This window comes from Podarcis erhardii, assembly GCF_964252035.2.
Source record: "Podarcis erhardii genome assembly, chromosome: 2".
NCBI lineage: Eukaryota > Metazoa > Chordata > Lepidosauria > Squamata > Lacertidae > Podarcis > Podarcis erhardii.
The window spans coordinates 108,209,538-108,231,705 of record NC_138498.1 but is presented as its reverse complement, the minus strand read 5'-3'; the positions used below and the strand labels follow the sequence as shown (position 1 = coordinate 108,231,705).

At 48.0% G+C, this 22,168-nt stretch overlaps 1 protein-coding gene and 1 long non-coding RNA gene across 2 annotated transcripts; one reads left to right on the top strand and one right to left on the bottom strand.

Annotated features, from left to right (window-relative positions):
- Nucleotides 1-6,494: 6,494 nt before the first annotated feature.
- Nucleotides 6,495-20,682, bottom strand: LOC309336790 (kyphoscoliosis peptidase-like). Its single transcript, XM_081853117.1, has 8 exons — nucleotides 20,380-20,682; nucleotides 17,114-17,170; nucleotides 14,097-14,179; nucleotides 13,211-13,319; nucleotides 12,254-12,365; nucleotides 10,498-10,686; nucleotides 8,646-8,836; nucleotides 6,495-7,612 (listed from the first exon to the last, which is right to left on the bottom strand). Exons 1-8 carry the CDS (start codon nucleotides 20,471-20,473, stop codon nucleotides 6,711-6,713), a joined length of 1,737 nt encoding a protein of 578 aa, XP_081709243.1. The 5' UTR covers nucleotides 20,474-20,682; the 3' UTR covers nucleotides 6,495-6,710.
- Nucleotides 20,683-20,779: 97 nt separating this feature from the next.
- LOC309337392 lies at nucleotides 20,780-22,158 on the top strand. Its single transcript, XR_014154247.1, has 2 exons — nucleotides 20,780-20,880; nucleotides 22,006-22,158. It is a non-coding gene; the product is annotated as an uncharacterized lncRNA (long non-coding RNA).
- Nucleotides 22,159-22,168: the final 10 nt, after the last annotated feature.

Sequence of the window (22,168 nt, the reverse complement as noted above, 5' to 3'; positions counted from 1 at the left end):
CGCCAGAAGCGGCTTAGTCATGCTGGCCACATGACCCGGAAGCTGTACGCTGGCTCCCTCGGCCAGTAAAGCAAGATGAGCGCCGCAACCCCAGAGTCGGCCACGACTGGACCTAATGGTCAGGGCTCCCTTCACCTTTACCTTTATAGTGACGGCCATCAACTTAAATGAGTTTTAGGGGGGATAGGCAAATTCCTGGAGGATGAACCTACCACTGGTCACTAGCCATGATAGCTACAATGATCTTCAGCATTGAAAGTAGCATCTCCCTGAGTACCAGGAGCAGGAATCACAAGCAGGGAGAGGGCTGTTGCAATTGGGTCCTGCTTCAGGCCACTGTAAAAACACAATGCTGGACGAGATGGGCCTTAGGTCTGATGCAGCAGACCTCTTCCCATGCCTAGGATGGATGGGATCTGCAAGCTTTGCCCAGACTCCTCCCAGGGCATGTTTTGATTGGTCAACCAACCCAGGCCCAACCAATGAGTAAATTCCACAAGCACTACCCTCTCCAGTGAAAACCAGCTTGGGGGGCAGCAAAGGAGAGCTGTAGTGGCCTGGAGCTGATGAGGGGTCATAGCACAACGACTTCTGGAGTTGGCAAGGGGGGCGCCCTCACAAGGGTATAGTGCCCTGAAGGGAATGAAAGAAGTCTCTGCCACAAGGAGCTTGCAAGTGGAAGTTTAAAAACGGGGAGAAAAGGCACCTTTTATTTTATATACAGTGGACGCTCGGGTTGCAAACGTGATCCATGCGGGATGCATGTTCGCAACCCGCAGCGGTGTGTCTGCGCACGCGTGGGTTGCAATTCAGTGCTTCTGCGCATGTGCAAAGCGTGATTTAGCGCTTTTGTACATGCGCAACCGCCAAAACCCAAAAGTAACCTGTTCCGCTACTTCCAGGTTTCGGCGGTCCATAACCTGAAAAAATGTAACCTAAAGAATCTGTAACCTGAGGTATGACTGTATCTATGATGATGGTGGTGGTGATGATGATGATGATGATGATGAGAACCACCCTGAGAACTCTGGATGAAGGGCGGTATACAAATTGAGCTGCAAGGATGCCGCTTGCTCAAGGTTGGAAAGACGACAAGGTCCCTACCAGAGTGGACTGGCAGGCTAAACTATTGGATTATGCAGAGATGGCAAAAACGACTGGGAAAATCAGAAACCAGGAGGATCAAAACTTTAACAAAGAATGGGAGAAATTTATACTATATTTGACAGACCACTGTAAACACTTAAATAACTCTTGTAATGTTGTATAGACTTTGGATACAACGGAGGACTGAAAACTACGAGGATTTATAGTACAGTGGTACCTTGGGTTAAGTACTTAATTCGTTCCGGAGGTCCGTACTTAACCTGAAACAGGTTCTTAACCTGAAGCACCACTTTAGCTAATGGGGCTTCCTGCTGCCACCGTGCCGCCGGAGCATTATTTCTGTTCTCATCCTGAAGCAAAGTTCTTAACCTGAATAACTATTTCTGGATTAGTGGAGTATGTAACCTGAAGTGTATGTAACCCGAGGTACCACTGTATGCAGTTGAAAAAGTTAACTGAAGAGCCCATGGAGGGAAGGGGGGGCAAGTCTTGAGATTCGGAAGAATCTTGTGTAATTTTTATTATTTGTGATTTTGAATGTGAATGAATCTGTAAAATCAAAAATAAAAACCAGAAATCAGAAATAAAAACCATTTCCCCAAAAAAGAAGGGTGGTACACAAATTGGACAAATAAAATAAATAAACATAAATGTTCTAAGAACAAGAGGCTGGGTGGGGGAAAGGGAAGGCAGGTGGCTCTGGAGACTTGCCAGCAGCTCCTTGATTTTCTTCTCATCCGCTTTTGCCTCTTCCCTCTGCTGCATTAGAGAAACCAGGCGCTCCTGCAGTTCAGCCTGAAGGAGAGATCAGAAGCATCCGTGTGGCTGGCGCGTTTTCTCACTGGAGCTTCTGGCTCCACTCTCACACTGGCTCCCACATGCAACTCATTCACAACCGCCAAGACCACATAACACCAGTCTTGAAAGACCTACATTGGCTCTCAGTATGTTTCCAAGCACAATTCAAAGTGCTGGTGCTGACCTTTAAAGCCCTAAACGGCCTCGGTCCAGTATACCTGAAGGCTGTCTACCAGCTCCATCTGGTACGCAGGCTGAGACCCTACCTGCCTGCAGACTGTCTCACCAGAGTGGTGCATGCTCTAGTTATCTCTCGGTTGGACTACTTCAATGCGCTCTACGTGGGGCTACCTTTGAAGATGACCCAGAAACTACAACTAATCCAGAATGCAGCAGCTAGACTGGTGACTGGGAGCGGCCGCCGGGACCACATAACACCGGTCTTGAAAACATTGGCTCCCAGTATGTTTCTGAGCACAATTCAAAGTGTTGGTGCTGACCTTTAAAGCCCTAAACGGCCTCAGTCCAGTATACCTGAAAGAGCGTCTCCACCCCCATCATTCTGCCTGGACACTGAGGTCCAGCACTGAGGGCCTTCTGGCAATTCCCTCGCTGCAGGAAGCCAAGTTACAGGGAACCAGGCAGAGGGCCTTCTTGGTAGTGGCACCCGCCCTCTGGAACGCCCTCCCACCAGATGTCAAAGAGAAAAACAACTACCAGACTTTTAGAAGGCAGCCCTGTTTAGGGAAGCTTTTAATGTTTAATAGACTATTGTATTTTAATATTCTGTTGGAAGCCGCCCAGAGGGGCTGGGGAAACCCATCCAGATGGGTGGGGTATAAATAATAAATTATTATATTATTATTATTATCCACTGAGGCCACATTCACAAGTCCTAGTGGGATTTAGCCACTGGTTCCACCCATGCTCAGAGAAAAGGGAGCCAGGCGAACATCATAGCTTACTTCCCAGTCAGTAAAGCAACAGAGAGAAGGCTGCAATTTGGAGGTGGGGGGGGCGGGGGGGGTGAAGGATGCTGTCGCCAGATATTTCCATCCACTTGTATTCTTGTGTGGCTTCATTTTATTACTGTGTCTGTTTCTCATTCTGCTATTTTTGCAACCCTGCTTGGAGGCCATTTGGCAAGGCTGCTGCGTAGAAATAAGCAATAACATAACATAACATACAAATCCCAGGTTCTGCTCACACACAACTTGGGGGGGGAAGGGGGAAGCAGAGGGAATCTTCACTGTGTCTTTTGTGAAAATTAATCTGTGGTTGATGATGACCAGGAAGGAGAACGAGGTTAAAAGCTGGGAAGAAGCTCAAAAACTTTGAGAAACCCTAGATTACAGGGAAGAACTGCTGCACCCAGAGTGAAACCCTCAGCTCAGTTTGAGAGCAGGCTGCCCCACTTACACAAGGAGGATAGGGAACCACTGGTGCTGTTGGACCCCAGTTCCCCTTAGCCAGCACAGGCAGTGGCAAGGGATGATGGGAGTTGTAGTTCAGCAACATCAGAAGGGACCCCCTTGGCTCTAGAACAGGGTTTCCCAAACTGGGCTCTCCAGCTGGTTTTGGACCACAACTCCCATCATCCCTAGCTAGCAGGACCACTGGTTCAGGGATGATGGGAAATGTAGTCCAAAACCAGCTGAAAACCCAAGTTTGGGGTCGCGTTTTTTGGGGTCCTTTCCTAACCCCTCCCTTCAGTCCTGGCTGCGTGCCCATCAATCTCTCGCTCCCCATCGCTGTCTTTCTCCCAAAGTCCCCCGGGAGATCAACCCACTGGGATGGTCCTGGCCAGGATCCCGGCTGCAGCGGCGGCCATGGCTGCTGGCTCGGACGGCACACGAAAGCGCTCCGGGCAAAAGAGCGACTGGGCTCCGCCTGGCAGCTGCTCCCGCGGCGCTCCACGTCGAGGCAAAGCGGAGAAGGAGGGAAGCAGCCCAACGAGAAGCGGGCTAGGGTCCCCCTCCCGGGTCGCGGCGCCGACGTCGCATCCTTTGGCGAGGGAAACAGGAAGAGGCTGGCCGGAGCCACAGCTGGGAAGGGTGGAGCCAGCTGTTAAAAAAAGCAAGCGAGCACCGCAGTCAGGGATGGGTAGGATTCTGCCTGCAGGGCGAAGTCGCGATCGCTGCAGCCGCGCTGTACGAGGTGTTCCTCGGAAGGGCATGTTCATACGTAGAAGCTGAGCAAGCTGTAGCTTAGGGCCCCACTCTCTTGGGGGTTCCCCCCCCCAAAAAAAATGTAAGGATAAAAAACGGGATGTACATTTCCAAAATACAAGATGAAAAACAAATAAAATAAAACGTACATACAGAAACCGTGTTTTGTGTTGTGTAGGCTCCTATGATGGAAGTCATGGGCCCCACCTGCTAGCCGGCTCCCTAAAATATCACTGGTTTGCTCATTTCTATATACAGTCATAGGTAAAGGTAAAGGGACCCCTGACCATTAGGTCCAGTCGTGGCCGACTCTGGGGTTGCAGCGCTCATCTCGCTCTATAGGCTGAGGGAGCTGGCGTACAGCTTCCGGGCTTTGTGGCCAGCATGACTAAGCCACTTCTGGTGAACCAGAGCAGTGCACGGAAACACCATTTAGCTTCCCGCCGGAGCGGTACCTATTTATCTACTTGCACTTTGATGTGCTTTTGAACTGCTAGGTTGGCAGGAGCAGGGACCGAGCAACGGGAGCTCACCCTGTCGCGGGGATTCGAACCGCCAACCTTCTGATCGGCAAGTCCTAGGCTCTGTGGTTTAACCCACAGCGTCACCCGCATCCATATACAGTCATACCTCAGGATAAATACTCTTCAGGTTGAGCACTTTCGGGTTGCGCTCCGCGGCGACCTGGAAGTAACGGAGTGCGTTACTTCTGGGTTTTGCCGCTCATGCATGCGCAGACAGTCAAAAATGACATCACACGCATGCACGGAAGCGGCGAAACGTGACCCGCGCACGCGCAGACGTACTGTCGCTTCTTACATTCTGTTCAGGATGTGAACGGGGCTCTGGAAAGGATCCCGTTCGCATCCCGACGTACCACTGCATAGGGTACCTACATTCTGCATGGACTGGGTGCATGGCAATATGTGCAAAAGGCTTTAGATACCTATCAGGTCCATAAATTACCATATAGCATATATTCAACACAAAAAATAGCGACAATTTGTTGTTGACAAAGGGCAGCTGGACATATAAAGGGCCCCATTACCTTCAGTAGCTCAGGGCTTCATCAAACCTAAATCTGGCCCTGTTCACACCCACCACCAACCACAAAAAGCTATCGCTAATCTAGGCCTAGTGTCCAGAATGAGGAAAGTGATAGTACTATTCTGCCTTGGTCAGAGCAGCCCTGGAATACAGAGCCTTCCAATTCTGGGCTCCACAATTTAAGAAGGATGTCAACAAGCTGGAGTGTGCCTAGAAGAGGGCAACAGATAAGATCAAGGGTCTGGAAACCAAGCCTTGTGTCGAACGGTTAAAGGAGCTGCGTATGTTTAGCTTGGAAAAGAGACTGGGAGGAGATACGATAGCCATCTTCAGATTTCTAAAGGGCTGTCACGTGGACGATGGAGCAAGCTTGTTTTCTGCTGCTCTGGAGGTTAGGACCCGAACCAAATGGGGGTAAGGGGGCAGCTGCCCCCCTCCAAATCAAGTAAATCAATACAAAAGCTGAGGTTCTGCGCCCACTAACATAAAGCCTGCCCTCCCCCATAAATTGCATGATGGCCCCATGAGGGTTGCTTTAGTTGAGATTCCTGCAATGCCAGATGACCCGCAGGGTCCCTTCGAACTCTGCAATTCTATTCTGTGTCATTTCCTACGTCGGAACTGAAGGCAAGTGAACTGAGTTAAGTGGTTTCACTTTCTTTTGCCACCAGGGGTCCCTGGTTACAAATGATTCTATGAACTAGCAGGTCCACCCACCCTCTTTTTTTGAGATCAGGTTTTACAGTTTCAAATGAAGCACAGGTAAATGCACCTGTATGGCTAATGCTCCAAAGTAGCTGCTGCTGCATTTATTTGTGGAAGTGCAACGTCCGAGTCTACGTGTAAGATGACTGTTGTTTGAGGGGAGTGTTTTTATACTCTGCTCCAATAAGGCCTCGCAATAGAGCGGACTTCTCATGTTGTCCACTGTAATGTTAAATATGTAAGTCCACCACCACCACCACCATGGGAAACCTTAAGTTACAGGAAGCATGTTTTTATATTAATGGCGAAGGCATTATATAGGCACACATCATATAAGCACCTTAGATTACACTTTGGAGTGGTCCATTCAACATGACCAGGAAGTCCTGGTTCAGAATGTGGTCCATTTACTTGCTCATTTCCCCCTCTATATTTTATGTTTAAATTGTGATGGAACCAGGCCTTTTTTTCTTAGAAAAAGAGGTGTTGTTGAACTTTTTTTTTAGGGGTAGCAACCAGCCAAAGTTATAAGCTTGCCATCAGGTATGTGTATATAGACGAATCCATTTTACAGCGTTCTCAAAATGTATGTGGTTCCGCATTTTCTTGCTTTTGGTTACACCAATAACAATAGACTCCATCTTTAAAGAAAACAACTATTAAGAGGTCTGCCTTCCCTTACTTTAATTATAGTCAGGGTTATTGTTCGGACCACTTCCCCATGCCCTTAGTCTCGTAATATCAGATACTCCAGTATCCGACTGCTAGTATTTCTCCCGGTTATACCTGGTTAACATACAAGCTGCAGTTAATGATGGATTACCGTTTCCCTCTCTTCCGGTAAGCGTAGATCTTTTTACATAGTTGAATTTTCTCCTCTCCTAGCTAGTGACTTTCCACTTTGTAGTCCAGCAGGGCCCAGAAGGAGTGGCTGCCATTTTTTGATATCATCACTGTCACCCTGGGGCCACCTGAGATGCTGCAGGTTCCCTCCCAGAAACCGTCTTCGCTAAGAGTCAGTTGGCAAGAATTTCCGCATTCGACAGACACCTCATCTACGCCAGGCAGTTTGAGCTTAAATGTCACATCGCGGTTGGCTGGCAAGACCCCGGCAACTGGTGCCACCAGCTCAAAGGCATCCTCCCAGTTGGTATAACTCTGTGGGAAAACCGGCCACAACACACTCTTGTTTGGGCAGGAGAGGAGGTAGCTGAGGGCACAGTGACTGTTCCCCGGATCGGATGCTTTCTTTGCCCAGATGTGAAGAGCAAAGGTCCCTGCGTGAGGGAGCTGTATCTTCAACTCAACATGGGCATCTTGGCGAGTGGTCCAGATGTGCCGCCTCCGCAAGTCCTCCGACGTGCTGCTGGCATCAGAGTCCAGGGTGGCAAAGAGATCTAGGTCTCTACTTCGAGTGAAGGTGACAACGCAGCGTCCGTCATCAGTGTGGACAATCGGACTGGCGGGCGAGGCTCCCAGAATCCCCTTCTCCTCCGATTGCCAGCTGGGCCCCACAGGCTGGATGAGCGGTTTGGGCAAGCAAAAGTTTTTGTCCACAGATGGGCACACCAGGGAGTATTCCACCACGTGGCTGTAGTTCTCCTCCTTGCTCCTGGAAGGTTTGGCGAAGATGTCCAAGCTATGAGTCCCCACCTCCTGAGGATACACCTCCAGGGTCATCCCGTTCCTCTGCAGGGTCATGAAGCAGTGTTCGTTTGCCCCGTTGAGCTTGCAGAGGAAGAGGGTTGGAGAGCGACTCTCAATGAAAACAGTTGCCTTGCCGTTTTCTGTGAAAGAAAAGCAAAGGTTTTTTGATGTTGACATGTTTTTGTATGCAACAGGAATTCAGTAAAAAAAAATTGTAAGGGGCAAAAAATAATGGCTTTTCTGTACTTGTTAATATTTTTATTTTAAATCCCCATGAATGGATTTCCCCCTATGGATTTTCTGCCACCTTGCTGTGAGAAATAGGGTTACACCCATATATAAGATTGAAATTAAAGGTAATTTATTGGCCGAGGGAGCCGGCATACAGCTTCCGGGTCATGTAGCCAGAGCTACATGGTGAACCAGAGCAGCATACGGAAACGCCATTTACCTTCCCGCCAGAGTGGTACCTATTTATCTACTTGCACTTTGACATGCTTTTGAACTGCTAGGTTGGCAGGAGCAGGGACTGAGCAACAGGAGCTCACCCCGTCATGGGGATTTGAACCGCCGACCTTCTGATCGGCAAGTCCTAGGCTCTGTGGTTTAACCCACAGCGCCACCCTTGTCCCATGCATTGAAATTAATGATGGTTAATAGATTGGTAGATGGGAAACAGGCAGTCTGTTCTTTCCTCACTGACTCGTCCTTGAACAACCACCTGTAGGTTGTTTCTCCCCTCAGGCTTTACTTCATCTTGATTGTTAGTTTTAATTAACCTCACAACTCCATGAAGGCCACAGAATGGCCTTGTTTGCCAGGAGTAATAATCAGTGATAATCAAAATAGAGCAAGGACAATCCAGCTGCCTCACAATCATCTGTACCTAACAATTCCAAGAAAGATAACAGATTTCCTGAGCCTCCTTCACACCTTGGAAGACCCACTGAGTTCTGGTTCTGCTCGATTAGGGGTGAGGAACCTGTGTGGCCCTCTTGCTGTTGTGGGACTCCCAACTAGCACAACCAATTGTCAGGGATGATGGGGGTTGTAGTCTAGCAACCTCAGGTTCCTATCCCTGCTTTACAGCGCAGTAGCATCTTAAAAGGACATGAGACTCATTGTCAGTGTAAGTGTGACAGCCAAAAGACAGATGCTTCTGATTGACTTTACCTGTTTCGATGACTGACGTTGCCATGGATGTGCCTGTCAGTCCTACTGAATAAAAGGCAGACTTATACCACACATTACGTTCAAACTGCTGCAGCGATAATGTCTGTTTCAGAAGCTGCCAGCTGTGGTCTTCTGGGAAGTGATCGTTAATAAACAGAGCAGGATGGGTAAGGAAGTAAAACTCATTGTACCTGCAGAAGGAGAAGGCAGAATTGTGCAGTCTTTCATGAAATCTCAGCACCAGGGTCAAACAGAGAAAGCTATCTAGAAATGAGCGTGGAATCCTTCTAGGCCTTGTTCAGACGTCAAGTGAAACCATAGCTTAGCATGTTGGGAATGAAACTTAGCAAGCCTCTCTCCCCCACAGCCACACATGTGAACAGTTTGGAAACCAGATCCTTGATTAGATTAACCACAGCCTGTTTTCTCACCCACATCTGTGCTTAATAACAACAATGCTTTATTTGACAAGCGCATACATAGTTAACACTAGCCACAGTTTAGGAACTGGGTGACCCACTCATCCAGCCTTCCCCAGTCTGATTCCCTCCAGGTTTGGCTGAACTCTATGACCCATCAACCACTGCCAATGTGGCCCAATGTCAGGGACCGTGCTGAGGAGGGCTGCACTGAGAGGAATGGAGGCAGCCTCCCCCGCCCCCTGCTCCTGCTCAGGATCCTGAATCTTCCCAGGAGCAGTGGAGCAGTATAGATTTGGAACAGTGGTTTGCAGAGGGACATAGTTCAGAAGACCGAAGTTGGGAAGAACTGGATGGTGAACAGCTAGGAGGAGAAGAACTGGGAGAAAAAGAATGAAGACCTATTTCCTGTAAGACCTATTGCAGTCGTTAAGAGTCGTCAACTGGCTCATCACAGCTATCTGCCAATCACCCATTCCCACCACCCTTCTGAGTAATACCCCTCCCCACCTTCTCACTATATAGAAGGGTCTGGTGACTTCTGTTTCAGTGTATCTGAAGAAGTGTGCATGCACACGAAAGCTCATACCTAGAACTAACTTAGTTGGTCTTTAAGGTGCTACTGGAGGGAATTTTTTTATTTTGTTTTGGGAGAGAGAGAGTGAGTGAACAGGCTCCATTTTGCTGGAAAGCGTCCACCCACTCAGCCCAAGGTCAAGGAGAGCAGATAAGGTGGCACCACAGAAAGCACAGTGGTTGTGAGATCTGGTCGCAAGATGCAGAAGTGGGTGACTAGGGAGGAAGTGGGTGGAACCCTTAACTGGGAGCACCTTCGTTCCTAGAAATGGATTCTTTGTTCTCTGGCTACAATCATTAAAAATCTGGTAAGAGACTCCTTTCACTTTGTTTTGCTTATCTGCTGCCAAAGGGTGGGAGGGTGGGAGGAAGCTGAGTCCCTGAAGCCTGAGACCCAATAGTGATGATGGGAGTGGTAGTCTAAAACCGTTGGAGGGCACCTGGTAGAGAAAGGCTGCTGTGTTGCAATGACCCAAACTCCAGGATCCCCAAATCCTACACATGTAGGATAAGCATAATACCCTAGAACAGCCTTCCTTAACCTGTGGGTCCCCAGATGTTGTTGAACTACAACTCCCATCACCCCTAGCTAGCAAGGCCAGAGCTCAGGGATGATGGGAGTTGTAGTCCAACAACATCTGGGGACCCACAGGTTGAGAACCACTGCTCTAGAACCTATTACGGTAATTGTCCCACCACTACCACAACACTCCATGCTGATGCCCTGTGACTATCACATCACCATTTCTGACTTTTGGTCCAAGCGAACCAAACCAAAATCTGAAAACAAAGGAAGTTCACTATACCCTCGTTGTATCCCATACTCTGACTGGGCTTTCTGTCGCGTAACAACATACCTGAAAGTGAACTTGCTACAAGAGTCATCCACACAGCCGCTGCCCCACGTGTTGTCTAAAAGATGCCAGCGTCCCTCAAGATAAACAGCGTTCCAGACATGATTAGTCTTCCCCTCAAATACTTTTCCTGGTTTGTATTGGAACCCTTTGGCAAAGCCGGACAACTGCTTGCATTGTATCCCTGCAAGACTGAGGGGAAAAGAAAGGGATTCAAGAACACCATTGTGAACAAGGCACTGTGGTTGCAATCAATGCTTTTTTTTTATTAGAATGGGCATCCTTCATTTTGCTCTGTTTTCAGGGAGAAGCCAAACTACATCTGGCATTTTAGGCTTTTTCCTATATTGTCCAATCTTGCCCCTTAAGGATGTGCAATTTGGGATTTTGATGGAGGAAACAGAAGTATGCTAAATGCCACCTGTGCACTACTACTTTATTCTGAAGAAATGCCAGGCTGCATTTAACTGCATATTACAGGTTTGGGAAATCTCTGGTCCTCCAGATGTTGCTGAACTACAGCTCCCATCATTCCTGGTGGTTGGCCAAGCTTGCTAAGGCTGATGGGAGATGTAGCTGAACAACATCTGGAAGGCCCAAGATCCCCCAGTCCTGCATGACAGTTTTGTATGTTGCACTGGTACAAAAATTGTTGTTAGGAGCCAATTGTTTTGGGGGGACAGTAGGTGGGCAGGTGTGGAGGACTCCCTGGTCCTGAATGGGGTAACTGTGCCCCTGAAGGACCAGATGTGCAGCCTGGGAGTCATTCTGGACTCACAGCTGTCCATGGAGGCACAGGTCAATTCTATGTCCAGGGCAGCCGTTTATCAGCTCCATCTGGTACGCAGGCTGAGACTCTACCTGCCCACGGACTGTCTTCCCAGCGTGGTTCATGCTCTAGTTATCTCCCGCTTGGACTACTGCAATGCGCTCTACGTGGAGCTACCTTTGAATGTGACCCGGAAGCTACAAATAATCCAGAATGCGGGAGCTAGACTGGTGACTGTGAGCGGCCACCAAGACCACATAACACCGGTTTTGAAAGTCCTACACTGGCTCCCAGTACGTTTCCGAGCACAATTCAAAGTGTTGGTGCTAACCTTTAAAGCCCTAAACAGCCTCGGTCCAGTATACCTGAAGGAGCGTGTCCACCCCCATTGTTCTACCTGGACACTGAGGTCCAGTGCCAAGGGCCTTCTGGTGGTTCCCTCACTGCGAGAAGCCAAGTTACAGGGAACCAGGCAGATGGCCTTCTTGGTAGAGGCACCTGCCCTCTGGAACACCCTCCCATCAGATGTCAAAGAGAACAACAACTACCAGACTTTTAGAAGACATCTGAAGGCAGCCCTGTTCAGGGAAGCTTTTAATGTTTAATAGACTATTGTATTTTAATATTGTGTTGGAAGCTGCCCAGAGTGGCTGGGGAAACCCAGCCAAATGGGCGGGGTATAAATATTGATGGGCAGGGTATTATTATTATTATTATTATTAATCGGACAGCCTGAGAATCTTAGCTTGCATGCTGAAGAGAGAGAGAGACTGGAATCTAGTACAAGCTTTCAAGGCAGCACAGAAGGGCTTTAAAAGGTACAAGAAGTGTTTGTTGAAGGAAGCATGGTGCTGAGGGGCCAAGCAGGATTTCCAGTGACTGTAGCGGGACCCAAGTTTGTCTCCATAATGATGTGTTGAAAGCCGCCTGTATAGAGCAGATGTGGGGGACGTGTGGCTCTCCAGCTCTCTGGGGCCCAATAGGAATTACCTGCACATTTCTTCAAAGAGGCCAGCATATCCCCCACAAGCACTTTTTCCCGACTGAAGAGCATCAGTTGCCTCAGAAGGCACCTTGTTATGGTATCCTTCCACATCGTATTCTGGAGGAATAAAGACATTTATGGACAGTCACCTCAAAGTCTGCAATGCACAACCAATAAAGGACTGCAGCAACCTCACCTACACCAGAAACCTTTAGCAGAAGATACAAGTAACTAATCAGTTCGGGGTATCTGCGGGTGGTGCTGTGGCTTAAACCACAGAGCCTAGGGCTTGCCGATCAGAAGGTCGGCGGTTCAAATCCCCGTGACGGGGTGAGCTCCCATTGCTCGATCCCAGCTCCTGCCAACCTAGCAGTTCGAAAGCACCTCAAAGTGCAAGTAGTTAAATAGGTACCGCTCTGGCGGGAAGGTAAACGGCGTTTCTGCGCACTGCTCTGGTTCGTCAGAAGCGGCTTAGTCATGCTGGCCACATGACCTGGAAGCTGTACGCCAGCTCCCTCGGCCAATACAGTGGTACCTTGGGTTACATACGCTTCAGGTTACATATGCTTCAGGTTACAGACTCTGCTAACCCAGAAATATTACCTTGGGTTAAGAACTTTGCTTCAGGATGAGAACAGAAATCGTGCTCCCGCGGCGCAGTGGCAGCAGGAGGCCCCATTAGCTAAAGTGGTGCTTTAAGAACAGTTTCAGATTAATAACAGACCTCCGAAACGAATTAAGTACTTAACCTGAGGTACCACTGTAAAGCGAGTTGAGCGCTGCAACCCCAGAGTCGGCCACGACTGGACCTAATGGCCAGGGGTCCCTTTACCTTTACTATTTCGTTCACCAAACAACAGTTAATCACCTTCAAAGGCTCTGCTTTAATCCAATGCTATATAAAGGAGCTTTCCTATAACACCACTAGAAGAGTTGTTCTGTTGTCTGGAGGGATCGCCTACCTATATGATGGCACGTCCACATCCAAATGGCCCGGACTTTCTCTAGGTCACTGTGGGCTTTTTGGAGCAAGACATTCACCAGTTTTTTCACGTTGTTCTTGACATTCACCTGTTTCAGGAAAGGCAAATACTGTAGAAGATGTTACAGATAGGTAGCCGTGTTGGTCTGCCATAGTCAAAACAAAACAAATTCCTTCCAGTAGCACCTTAAAGACCAACTAAGTCAGTTCTTGGTATGAGCTTTCGTGTGCATGCACACGAAAGCTCATACCAAGAACTGACTTAGTTGGTCTTTAAGGTGCTACTGGAAGGAATTTGTTTTGTTTTGACTGTAGAAGATAACATGGAGGAGCAGTACCCAGTTCCTTTCTGCTGTCTAAAGAAAATTTAGGGTGCCTGCCATCCTACATGCACTAAAAAGAGTCTTGCTGAACTCAATGGAGCTTACTTCTGCATAGAACTGCTCAGGAATACACAGTTAGCTGAGTAAGTGTATGCATCCTAGTTGATGAATCTATCAAATTTTATCCCCAAGTAAAATTGTTCTGAAGGATGAAGCATGCTTAACCTTTCTTTTCTCTTTACACAGGCATGCTATTTCCACAATCTTCAGCTGTGATCCAAATCCCCTTTGTTTCAGGCTTGGGGTGGATTTTGAAGCATAATGTTTCCCACTGTGAACTTCCATGTGGACAGAAGAAGTTGCCTCCTATAAGGAGAGGACACTTGAAGGTACTGTCATAGAACCATAGAATTGTAGGGTTGGAATGGACCCTTAGGGTCCAATTCCAAACCCACATTAAAAAACAAAACTCTCAGCATCCAAAAATATTCTTTACAGGACTATTATTCCGTGTGGGTTATATTGCCGTAAGAGACAGTATACCGTTGATGCATGGTCATCCAGTTCCTTAAACTGCGTCAAGTCCATTGGTATTGACTTCAGGCTGGATTTATCCCATGGGTAATCTAGGAACAAACATGGAAAAGTCATTCTAGAACCAGCGCAAGTCCAGCAGAAAAAGGCAAGAAGAGAAATGGAGGAGGACTTACAATGGATTGAAATGGCCGAACTGCAGCAAATTAAAAAGGCCACAGATATCGGGCATTTTCTACTCCCCAAGTAAAACCTAGAGTGGAGGTACTGCACCTACACATTTACCAATGTTTCTCTACTTACATGACCATGGAGAAAGAGAACCAGTGGGACAGCGCTGGAGCAGATTTTGATCTGCCGTTACACAAGACAATTTCAGTTGATTCTATTTCTTGGCCCGTAGTTGACAAATATTGCAAAGGGAATAGCAAGCTTTGCACTGTGGCGATTACACAGGGTCCCTGGATGTTTCACCGTCTATTGATCCCTGTGCCACCACTTTATTTCTCGCTGCCACCACCCAGGCCCTACCTGGTACAATACTGAGTCCAGTCAGGGTTAAATTGGAACATAAACTTTTGTTTATTTATTGCAGTTTAACAAGCGTGTGGTTTCATAAATGGTATCGGTCAATTACAATCATGGGGTGCCTATCCAGACCTATAACTTCCGCTACCTGCTCTCACTCACTAAACCACCTCTCAGATATTTACTTGTCTTCCTAGCTCCTAACTGTTCCTGACTGAGCTTATTTCTCTACCCTAACTCAACCTACCCACAGACTCTATCCCAATTCACTCCCACTCCAACCAACCACCCAACTCCCAACGAACTCCCCTTTCGCACCTCGCAGAGCTGGTTTTATACTCCCTCTGACTCCAGCCCCCTGCGTTCTGATTGGGTAACTTGTTTAACTATTTCACCTCCAGCACTCTCATATGTTAACGTCACATGCACCTCCCACTGGAACAGTTGGTACCTCCTTAGGGAAGTCCTCTTTACACTGAAGCCTCTGGTTTTGCACACGGGCTGGTTCAGATGATGGACAAGTGTACCAGCTGACCCACCCACACGCCATACACTTTCTTTCTTTCTTTCTTTCTTTCTTTCTTTCTTTCTTTCTTTCTTTCTACATACCCCGCCCATCTCATCCCATTTACAGAAGCTAAACACAGGTGATGGGACACCACACCTGAGGAGAGCAGGCTGTGGGATATTACATCACTGTAGCAGTCAAGTACGACATTTCCTGTTTGCCCAGAGTGGACACACAGGGGGATGTTACTCCAGGCAGAAGGACTTCCTGTCATACTTGTCTGGGGCATCCTCCCCCTGCATGTGGCCAGGTAGATGGGCTTGACCCTGGCAGACCCTTTAAAGGGGCTAGTCACGCAGCCATCTTCTGTTGACTCTCTTGTTGCTCTCTTTTTGCCATTTCTTCTCTTGATGCTGTTCTCTTGGTGCTTTTGCTGTCTGCTGGCTCTCAGCCAGCCGCACATGGGCTCAGTCCCCATATGGGATGGACTCACACTCTCTTCTGTGACTACAAGCTAAAGCCTGCCTTCAGGATCATACTGTGAACTGAATGTAAGTAAACTTCTTATCATTACTTTTAAAGAAGTCAGTTGTGTCCTTATTGTTTTAAGAGGGAATAAAGGGGAATTCACCAGGAACAACCCGATCTGGACAAGCCAGACTGGATTGCTTAACTCAAGAGATTCAAACAAATCTACCAACTAGCTTCCTGCAATATACAGGGGAATGTACTCTGCAACCAGCTCACCAGCGTGAGGAAGGATAATATTTACCGTACTTTTCCTTGTATAAGACTATGTTTTTTCCTTGAATCATGCTAAAAAATGGGGGCCATCTTACATTTGGGTAGTGCATAGGGTAGATGTTTGATTGGTTGCTGCTGCAGCTGTCAGCGGCTATTGTGCGTGTTATTGGTTGCTGCATCAATGGGTGGTGTTGATTGGCCGACCCTCTGGCAGTTAGGCGGGCAATTGGCAGCTTCTGCCGGCGATGGGACAGATGGGAGGCGGATTTCACAATGCGTGCGGGTGAGCGATTTTTGGCAAACCCCCCCCCCCCCAATAAAAGCTCAACAACTCTGTGCCATCTCCCCCCATTTTCTTAAATTAGAGTCCCCCAAAATAGGGGGCGTCTAATACATGGGGACGCAGGTGGCGCAGTGGGTTAAACCATAGAGCCTAGGACTTGCTGATCAGAAGGTCGGCGGTTTGAATCCCCGCGATGGGGTGAGCTCCCATTGCTCGGTCCCTGCTCCTGCCCTCCTAGCAGTTCGAAAGCATGTCAAGTGCAAGTAGATAAATAGGTACCACTCCGGCAGGAAGGTAGACAGCATTTCTGTGCGCTGCTCTGGTTCACCAGAAGCGGCTCATTCATGCTGGCCACATGAACTGGAAGCTGTACGCCGGCTCCCTCGGCCAATAAAGCGAGATGAGCACTGCAACCCCAGAGTCGGTCACGACTGGACCTAATGTTCAGGCATCCCTTTACCTTTAATACATGGGGGCTTCTTATAGACAGAAAAGTACGGTAATCAATATATCCTCTCATACTTTCGACAACATTCACACACAGGCCAATGCAGAATGTGCAAAGCAGGCTGCGTAGCATGCAGAGATCTGCCCTCTGATCCGTCACTGCCTGCCCCCCCTTCTCCTGATGAGCATCCGGTGCCAGACATGCCCCCCTCCCACCCTGCCTAAATATAGGGCCAGTCCTGGAGGCAAGGGTGCAGTGTAGCTAATATTTACCATGCAAGCCTTGTTCCCAGAATATCTCATGACATGTGTATGGTGGGTACTATGATACACAGGAGGCGTGGGAATGTTTGGCACTCCAGATGTTGCTGAACTACAACTCCCATCATCCTTTGCCACCAGGCATACTTGCAGGGCCGGATGGGAGTTGTCATCCAACAACATCTGGAGGGCCAAAGGTTCCCTATGGTTGATATACAGGTCTGTAGTCATATATAACAAATAATTTGCATTTACCATACAGATCTTGTCTCTGAGACAGCGTTGATCCTTGTTCTCCGTCATCCTGATAACCTATGAAATTGGTATTGTTGGGGTGAGACAATACAGTCATACCTCACGTTACGTTTGCTTCATGTTACGTTCTTTCAGATTACGTCCCGCAGCAACCCAGAAGTACCAGAAAGGGTTACTTCCGGCTTTCGCCGCTCACACATGTGCAGAAGTGCTAAACCATGCTTTGCGCATGCGCACAAGCGCCAAATTGCACTGCGCACCTGCGCAGATACGGCACCTCAGGTTGCGCTCTTTTCATGTTGCGAACGGGCCTCTGGAACGGATCCTGTTTGCAACCAGAGGCAGTGGCGTAGCGTGGGGGGTGCAGGGGGGCCAGCTGCACCGGGCGCAACATCTGGGGGTTAGGGTTAGGGGGCGCAAATCCACGGGTTAGGGGGTGCAAATTACTTGCCTTGCCCCGGATGCTGACAACCCACGCTACGCCACTGACCAGAGGTACCACTGTATCGTTATGATTTGGGGGGAGCTAGATCCCCCAAAATGTGCTATGCTTTATTAAAAGCTAGATTAATCAAGGTTTGATTAAACTTTGCCAAACATGGAACCCACCTGGATTTAGTTAGGCTAGTAAGCCAAACCACCTCTGTGTAGAGATTGCTGGATGAGCCATTAGCAGGGGACAAAGGCCAGCGATGGCCCAACTAGGAAACCATTATAGGGCAAGAGTACCAGGCCAGGGGGATTGAGTGTTAGTGGGCAGAGGCAAAGGCAAGATTTAGGGTTACAGCTTTGAATGACGTAGGATGGAAGAAGGTTCACAGAGAGAAGCAGAAGGAGGGGCAGAAGTCCAAGTGAGCTGGGGACGACAGGCTGAAACAAAGAGAGGCAGAGGATGGATTTTTGATGTCCTTTAATCCAATCTTGATAGGATGCAAATGCTCCATAATCCCTCCATCTAGGTGCAAGTTGTATATAGGTGCAAATAAACCATATATCATAAAGACACCATTTATCATAAAGTTCCCAAAGGGAACACAGACTACAACCCCTAAAATATTGCACCACTCATGGAGATTGGAGTGGCAGGTGTCAATATGTACATTAAAAACATATATTGCAACTCCCATCATCTCTGGCCATGGGCCATGCTTGCTGGGGCTGCTGGAAACTCAACAACTAAACTGAAAGCACAGCTTTCTCTCATCCTGGTGCTGGTCTTTAGACAGCTGGTCTTCTTTTCTTTTTTAAAAAAAATATTTTTTTATTAAGATTTACTTGGCTTACAAAAGTACGTGCGTTGCTGTTTTTTTCAGGTTGTAAATTCTTTTCTACAAATCAGTTACATTTGATATGAGACATTAGTGTTGTATTCAGTATAAGGTCGGGGAAGAAGATTGTCAGTCTTTTATGGCTACTTTAATAATAATAATAATAATAATAATAATAATAATAATAATAATAATAATATAAAAATAATTATACCCTGCCCATCTGGCTGGGTTTCCCCAGCCACACTGGGCAGCTCTCAACAGAATATTAAAACATGGTAAAACATCAAACATTAAAAACTTCCCTAAACTTTAGATATAAAGAGAATTTGGGGCAGTTGGGGTGAAGCAACAGACTGAGCATCATCATGTCATGGACTGATCCTCCATCCCTGTACAGTGGTACTGAAGGAGCATATTACAATATAATTGTTCCATTATTGAAGGACATGCTTAAATGTTACATTGCAAATGGGCCCCTCAGAATGTCTAGCCTGGGCAGACAGAGATAAAGAGCAAGGATTTATTGTCACACCAGGATGAGGGAGGTTGCAGGAAGGAGGGAGAGAAGACCAAGACTTTATATGATAATATAGGAACTTATTATAAGTTTCGATTTCCCAGCAATCAGGTGACTTACAAGAAATCAGGTGACTTACAAGAGATCAGGTGGTATTCTATTTTGCAAATCTATATAAGGGGCGCACCCTGACTACTGTGTACAGGTTGGTACTGATCGCCCTGTGCCTTTGTTCTGCATATGCACTTCAAATAAAAATCCTGTTAATAACCTGCAAGAGCGTTTTGCTGCTTTGTGTGAATCTGTGCTTCAGGGACCCAAATAGCAGATATGTGTGGTCCTTCAGTACCTCGGGTTACAGACGCTTCAGGTTACAGACTCCGCTAACCTAGAAATAGTACCTCGGGTTAAGAACTTTGCTTCAGGATGAGAACAGAAATTGTGCGGCGGCGGCAGCAGTGGGAGGCCCCATTAGCTAAAGTGGTACCTCAGGTTAAGAACAGTTTCAGGTTAAGAACGAACCTCCGGAATGAATTAAGTTACCACTGTACTGAATTCTGTCTTTAGGGCTGTAGCTCAGTGGCAGAGCATCTGTTTTGAAAGCAGAAAGTTCCTGGTTCAATCCCCAATATCTCTGGGTAGGACTGAGAATGCCTCCCACCTGAAACCCTGGACAGCTGTTGCCAGACAGTGTCAACAGCACTGAGTTAGATGAATCAATGACCTGATCCAGTACAGTGGTACCTCGGGTTACAGACGCTTCAGGTTACAGACGCTTCAGGTTACAGACTCCGCTAACCCAGAAATAGTGCTTCAGGTTAAGAACTTCACCGCACGATGAGAACAGAAATTGCACGGCTGTGGCAGCGGGAGGCCCCATTAGCTAAAGTGGTACCTCAGGTTAAGAACTGTTTCAGGTTAAGAACGGACCTCCAGAACAAATTAAATTCTTAACCCGAGGTACCACTGTATAAGGCAGCCTCCTATGCTGTTCTCGTTTGCCCACAACTCTTTAGTCCAAAATTGCGCCTTGGGCTCATCTAAACCGCTGTGCCTATCCCGAATGTATGGCCATATGGAGGAGGCCTTACTGTCAGGAGTGTGCACAGGAGCCGGACTCTGACCAGTAGGGCTTCGCAGGACTGGGGCCTTCCTAAGTTTGTTCTGGAGAGGCAAGGCGTGGCCACACAGGTGAGGCCTCTTGGTAACTCACTGCACCTGGTGGCAAGAACCGGGAAGGGATATAAGGTCAGCATTTCCCTTTGGTTCTTTGCCACAGCAACACGTTTCCTGCCTTGCTGTGTGTGGCTTCTTGCTTCTTGATCCTTGGACCCTTGACTTCATCGCTCCTTGCTTCCTGACCCTCGGACCCCTGACTTCTGGACTCTCATTTCTGCTCCCACCCTGCCACCTAGCCCCTGGTCCCGACGTCCTCAGCCGGTACTTCGATCGCCTGTAGACTGGACCGTGACACTTACCTTCATTGTCCTGCCTCGTCCGGTGGGGAAATATCTGGAGTCCTGCAGCACCAGGAACATACACACAGAGAGAACGAGTTACTGAAGAATCCATAGGAACACAACGTCATAGGACTAGGGGTTGGGGGTAGCCTGGATGTCATATTCGGGTCATCTCCATGACTGTGGTTTTATATCTTTAAGGTGATGTTCTAAAGAAAGGGAGGCGGCTAGCAAGTCTCTTGGTCAAGCTCATGGCTGTGAAGCATTTTTGAGCATGTCTAAAAAGCACAGGTGACTACTTGCTGCAGATGCTCAGGGGACCAGCCTTCCCTCCCCCTCCCCTGGCTGGAGGTGATGTCATCAGTGAGTGTAAGAGAACAATAGACTTGGGCCAGTCTCATCTGGAGCGGGCAAAACACAGAGGCTGGACTTCCCTTCTGGGACAGTTCCAAAGCTGTAGCTTTGGGGATCCCCCTATAAACCTAATGGGAGAACAAGACCTGTGGGAGTGTTAATGAGGTGAGCTCTTCCATCTTATACTCAATCTACATATATGTAACTAAAACCATGGGGCAGTTTCTCAGACAGGTCATGTTCCTTCTGGGGTAGTCCGTCCACCTTTGGTCCCCACCCTGCACTCAGCTCTCACCTGTGGCCCCCAACATCTGCTTAAAAACCTTCAAGGAAGGAGAGTCCACCACCTTCTGAGTTTGTTCCACTGTTGAACAGCTCTTAGTGACAGAAGTCCTTCCTGATGTTTGGTTGAAATCTCCTTTATTGTAACTTGAAGCCATTGGTTTGTGTCCTACCCTCCAGAGCAGGAAAGAATGTTTGCTTCATCCTCCATGTGACATCCCTTTAGATTTTTGTCAGTCTCCTCTTTTCCAGGCTAAACATAAAGGTAAAGGTAAAGGGACCCCTGACCATTAGGTCCAGTCGTGACCGACTCTGGGGTTGCGGCACTCATCTCGCTTTATTGGCCGAGGGAGCCGGCGTACAGCTTCCGGGTCATGTGGCCAGCATGTCTAAGCCACTTCTGGCGAACCAGAGCAGCGCACGGAAACACTGTTTACCTTCCCGCCAGAGCGGTACCTATTTATCTACTTGCACTTGGGCGTGCTTTTGAACTGCTAGGTTGGCAGGAGCTGGGACCGAGCAACGGGCGCTCACCCCGTTGCGGGGATTCGAACCACCAACCTTCTGATCAGCAAGTCCTAGGCTCTGTGGTTTAACCTACAACACCACCCGCGTCCCTAGGCTAAACATACCCAACTCCAATAAGGCTTGGTTTCCCAGACCCTTGATCACCTTGGTCACCCTTCTCCGCACACGTTCCAGAGTGTCAATATCCTTCTTAAATTGTGGCACCCAGAACTGGACTGAGAACTCCACGTGGGACTATTGCTTCCATTGATCTAGGCACTATACTTCTTTTGAACAGCATTAGGGTTTTTGTGGGGTTTTTTGTCACTGCATCACACTGTTGACTCATGTTAAGCTTGTGGTCTACTAAGACGCCTAGGTTCTTTTCACATGGCAATCCAAGTTTCTCCCATCTTATATTTGTGCATCTGACTCTTCCTGCCTAAATGTAGACCCTTACATTTGTCCCTACTAAAATTCACCTTGTTATTTTGGGCCCAGGTCTCCAATCTGTTAAGGTCATCTTGAATCCTCATTCTGTCTTCTGCGGCACTGACTACCCATCCCAGTTTGGTGTCATCTGCAGATCTGATAAGCACACCCCCCCAATAAAAGCTGCCGTTAATAAATTTGCTGCTATTTCCTTCCCATCAAGTAAGGCTAG

Excerpts from the sequence above, each read along its gene's own strand:
- LOC309336790 (XM_081853117.1), bottom strand. The coding sequence starts at position 20,473 with ATGGATTCTTCAGTAACTCGTTCTCTCTGTGTGTATGTTCCTGGTGCT. Across the intron at positions 10,687-12,253 it reads CTCTTTGAAGAAATGTGCAG|TCTTGCAGGGATACAATGCA; the intron begins GTAATTCCTATT and ends TTTTCCCCTCAG. Across the intron at positions 7,613-8,645 it reads AACGTCAGTCATCGAAACAG|AAAACGGCAAGGCAACTGTT; the intron begins GTAAAGTCAATC and ends TTTCTTTCACAG.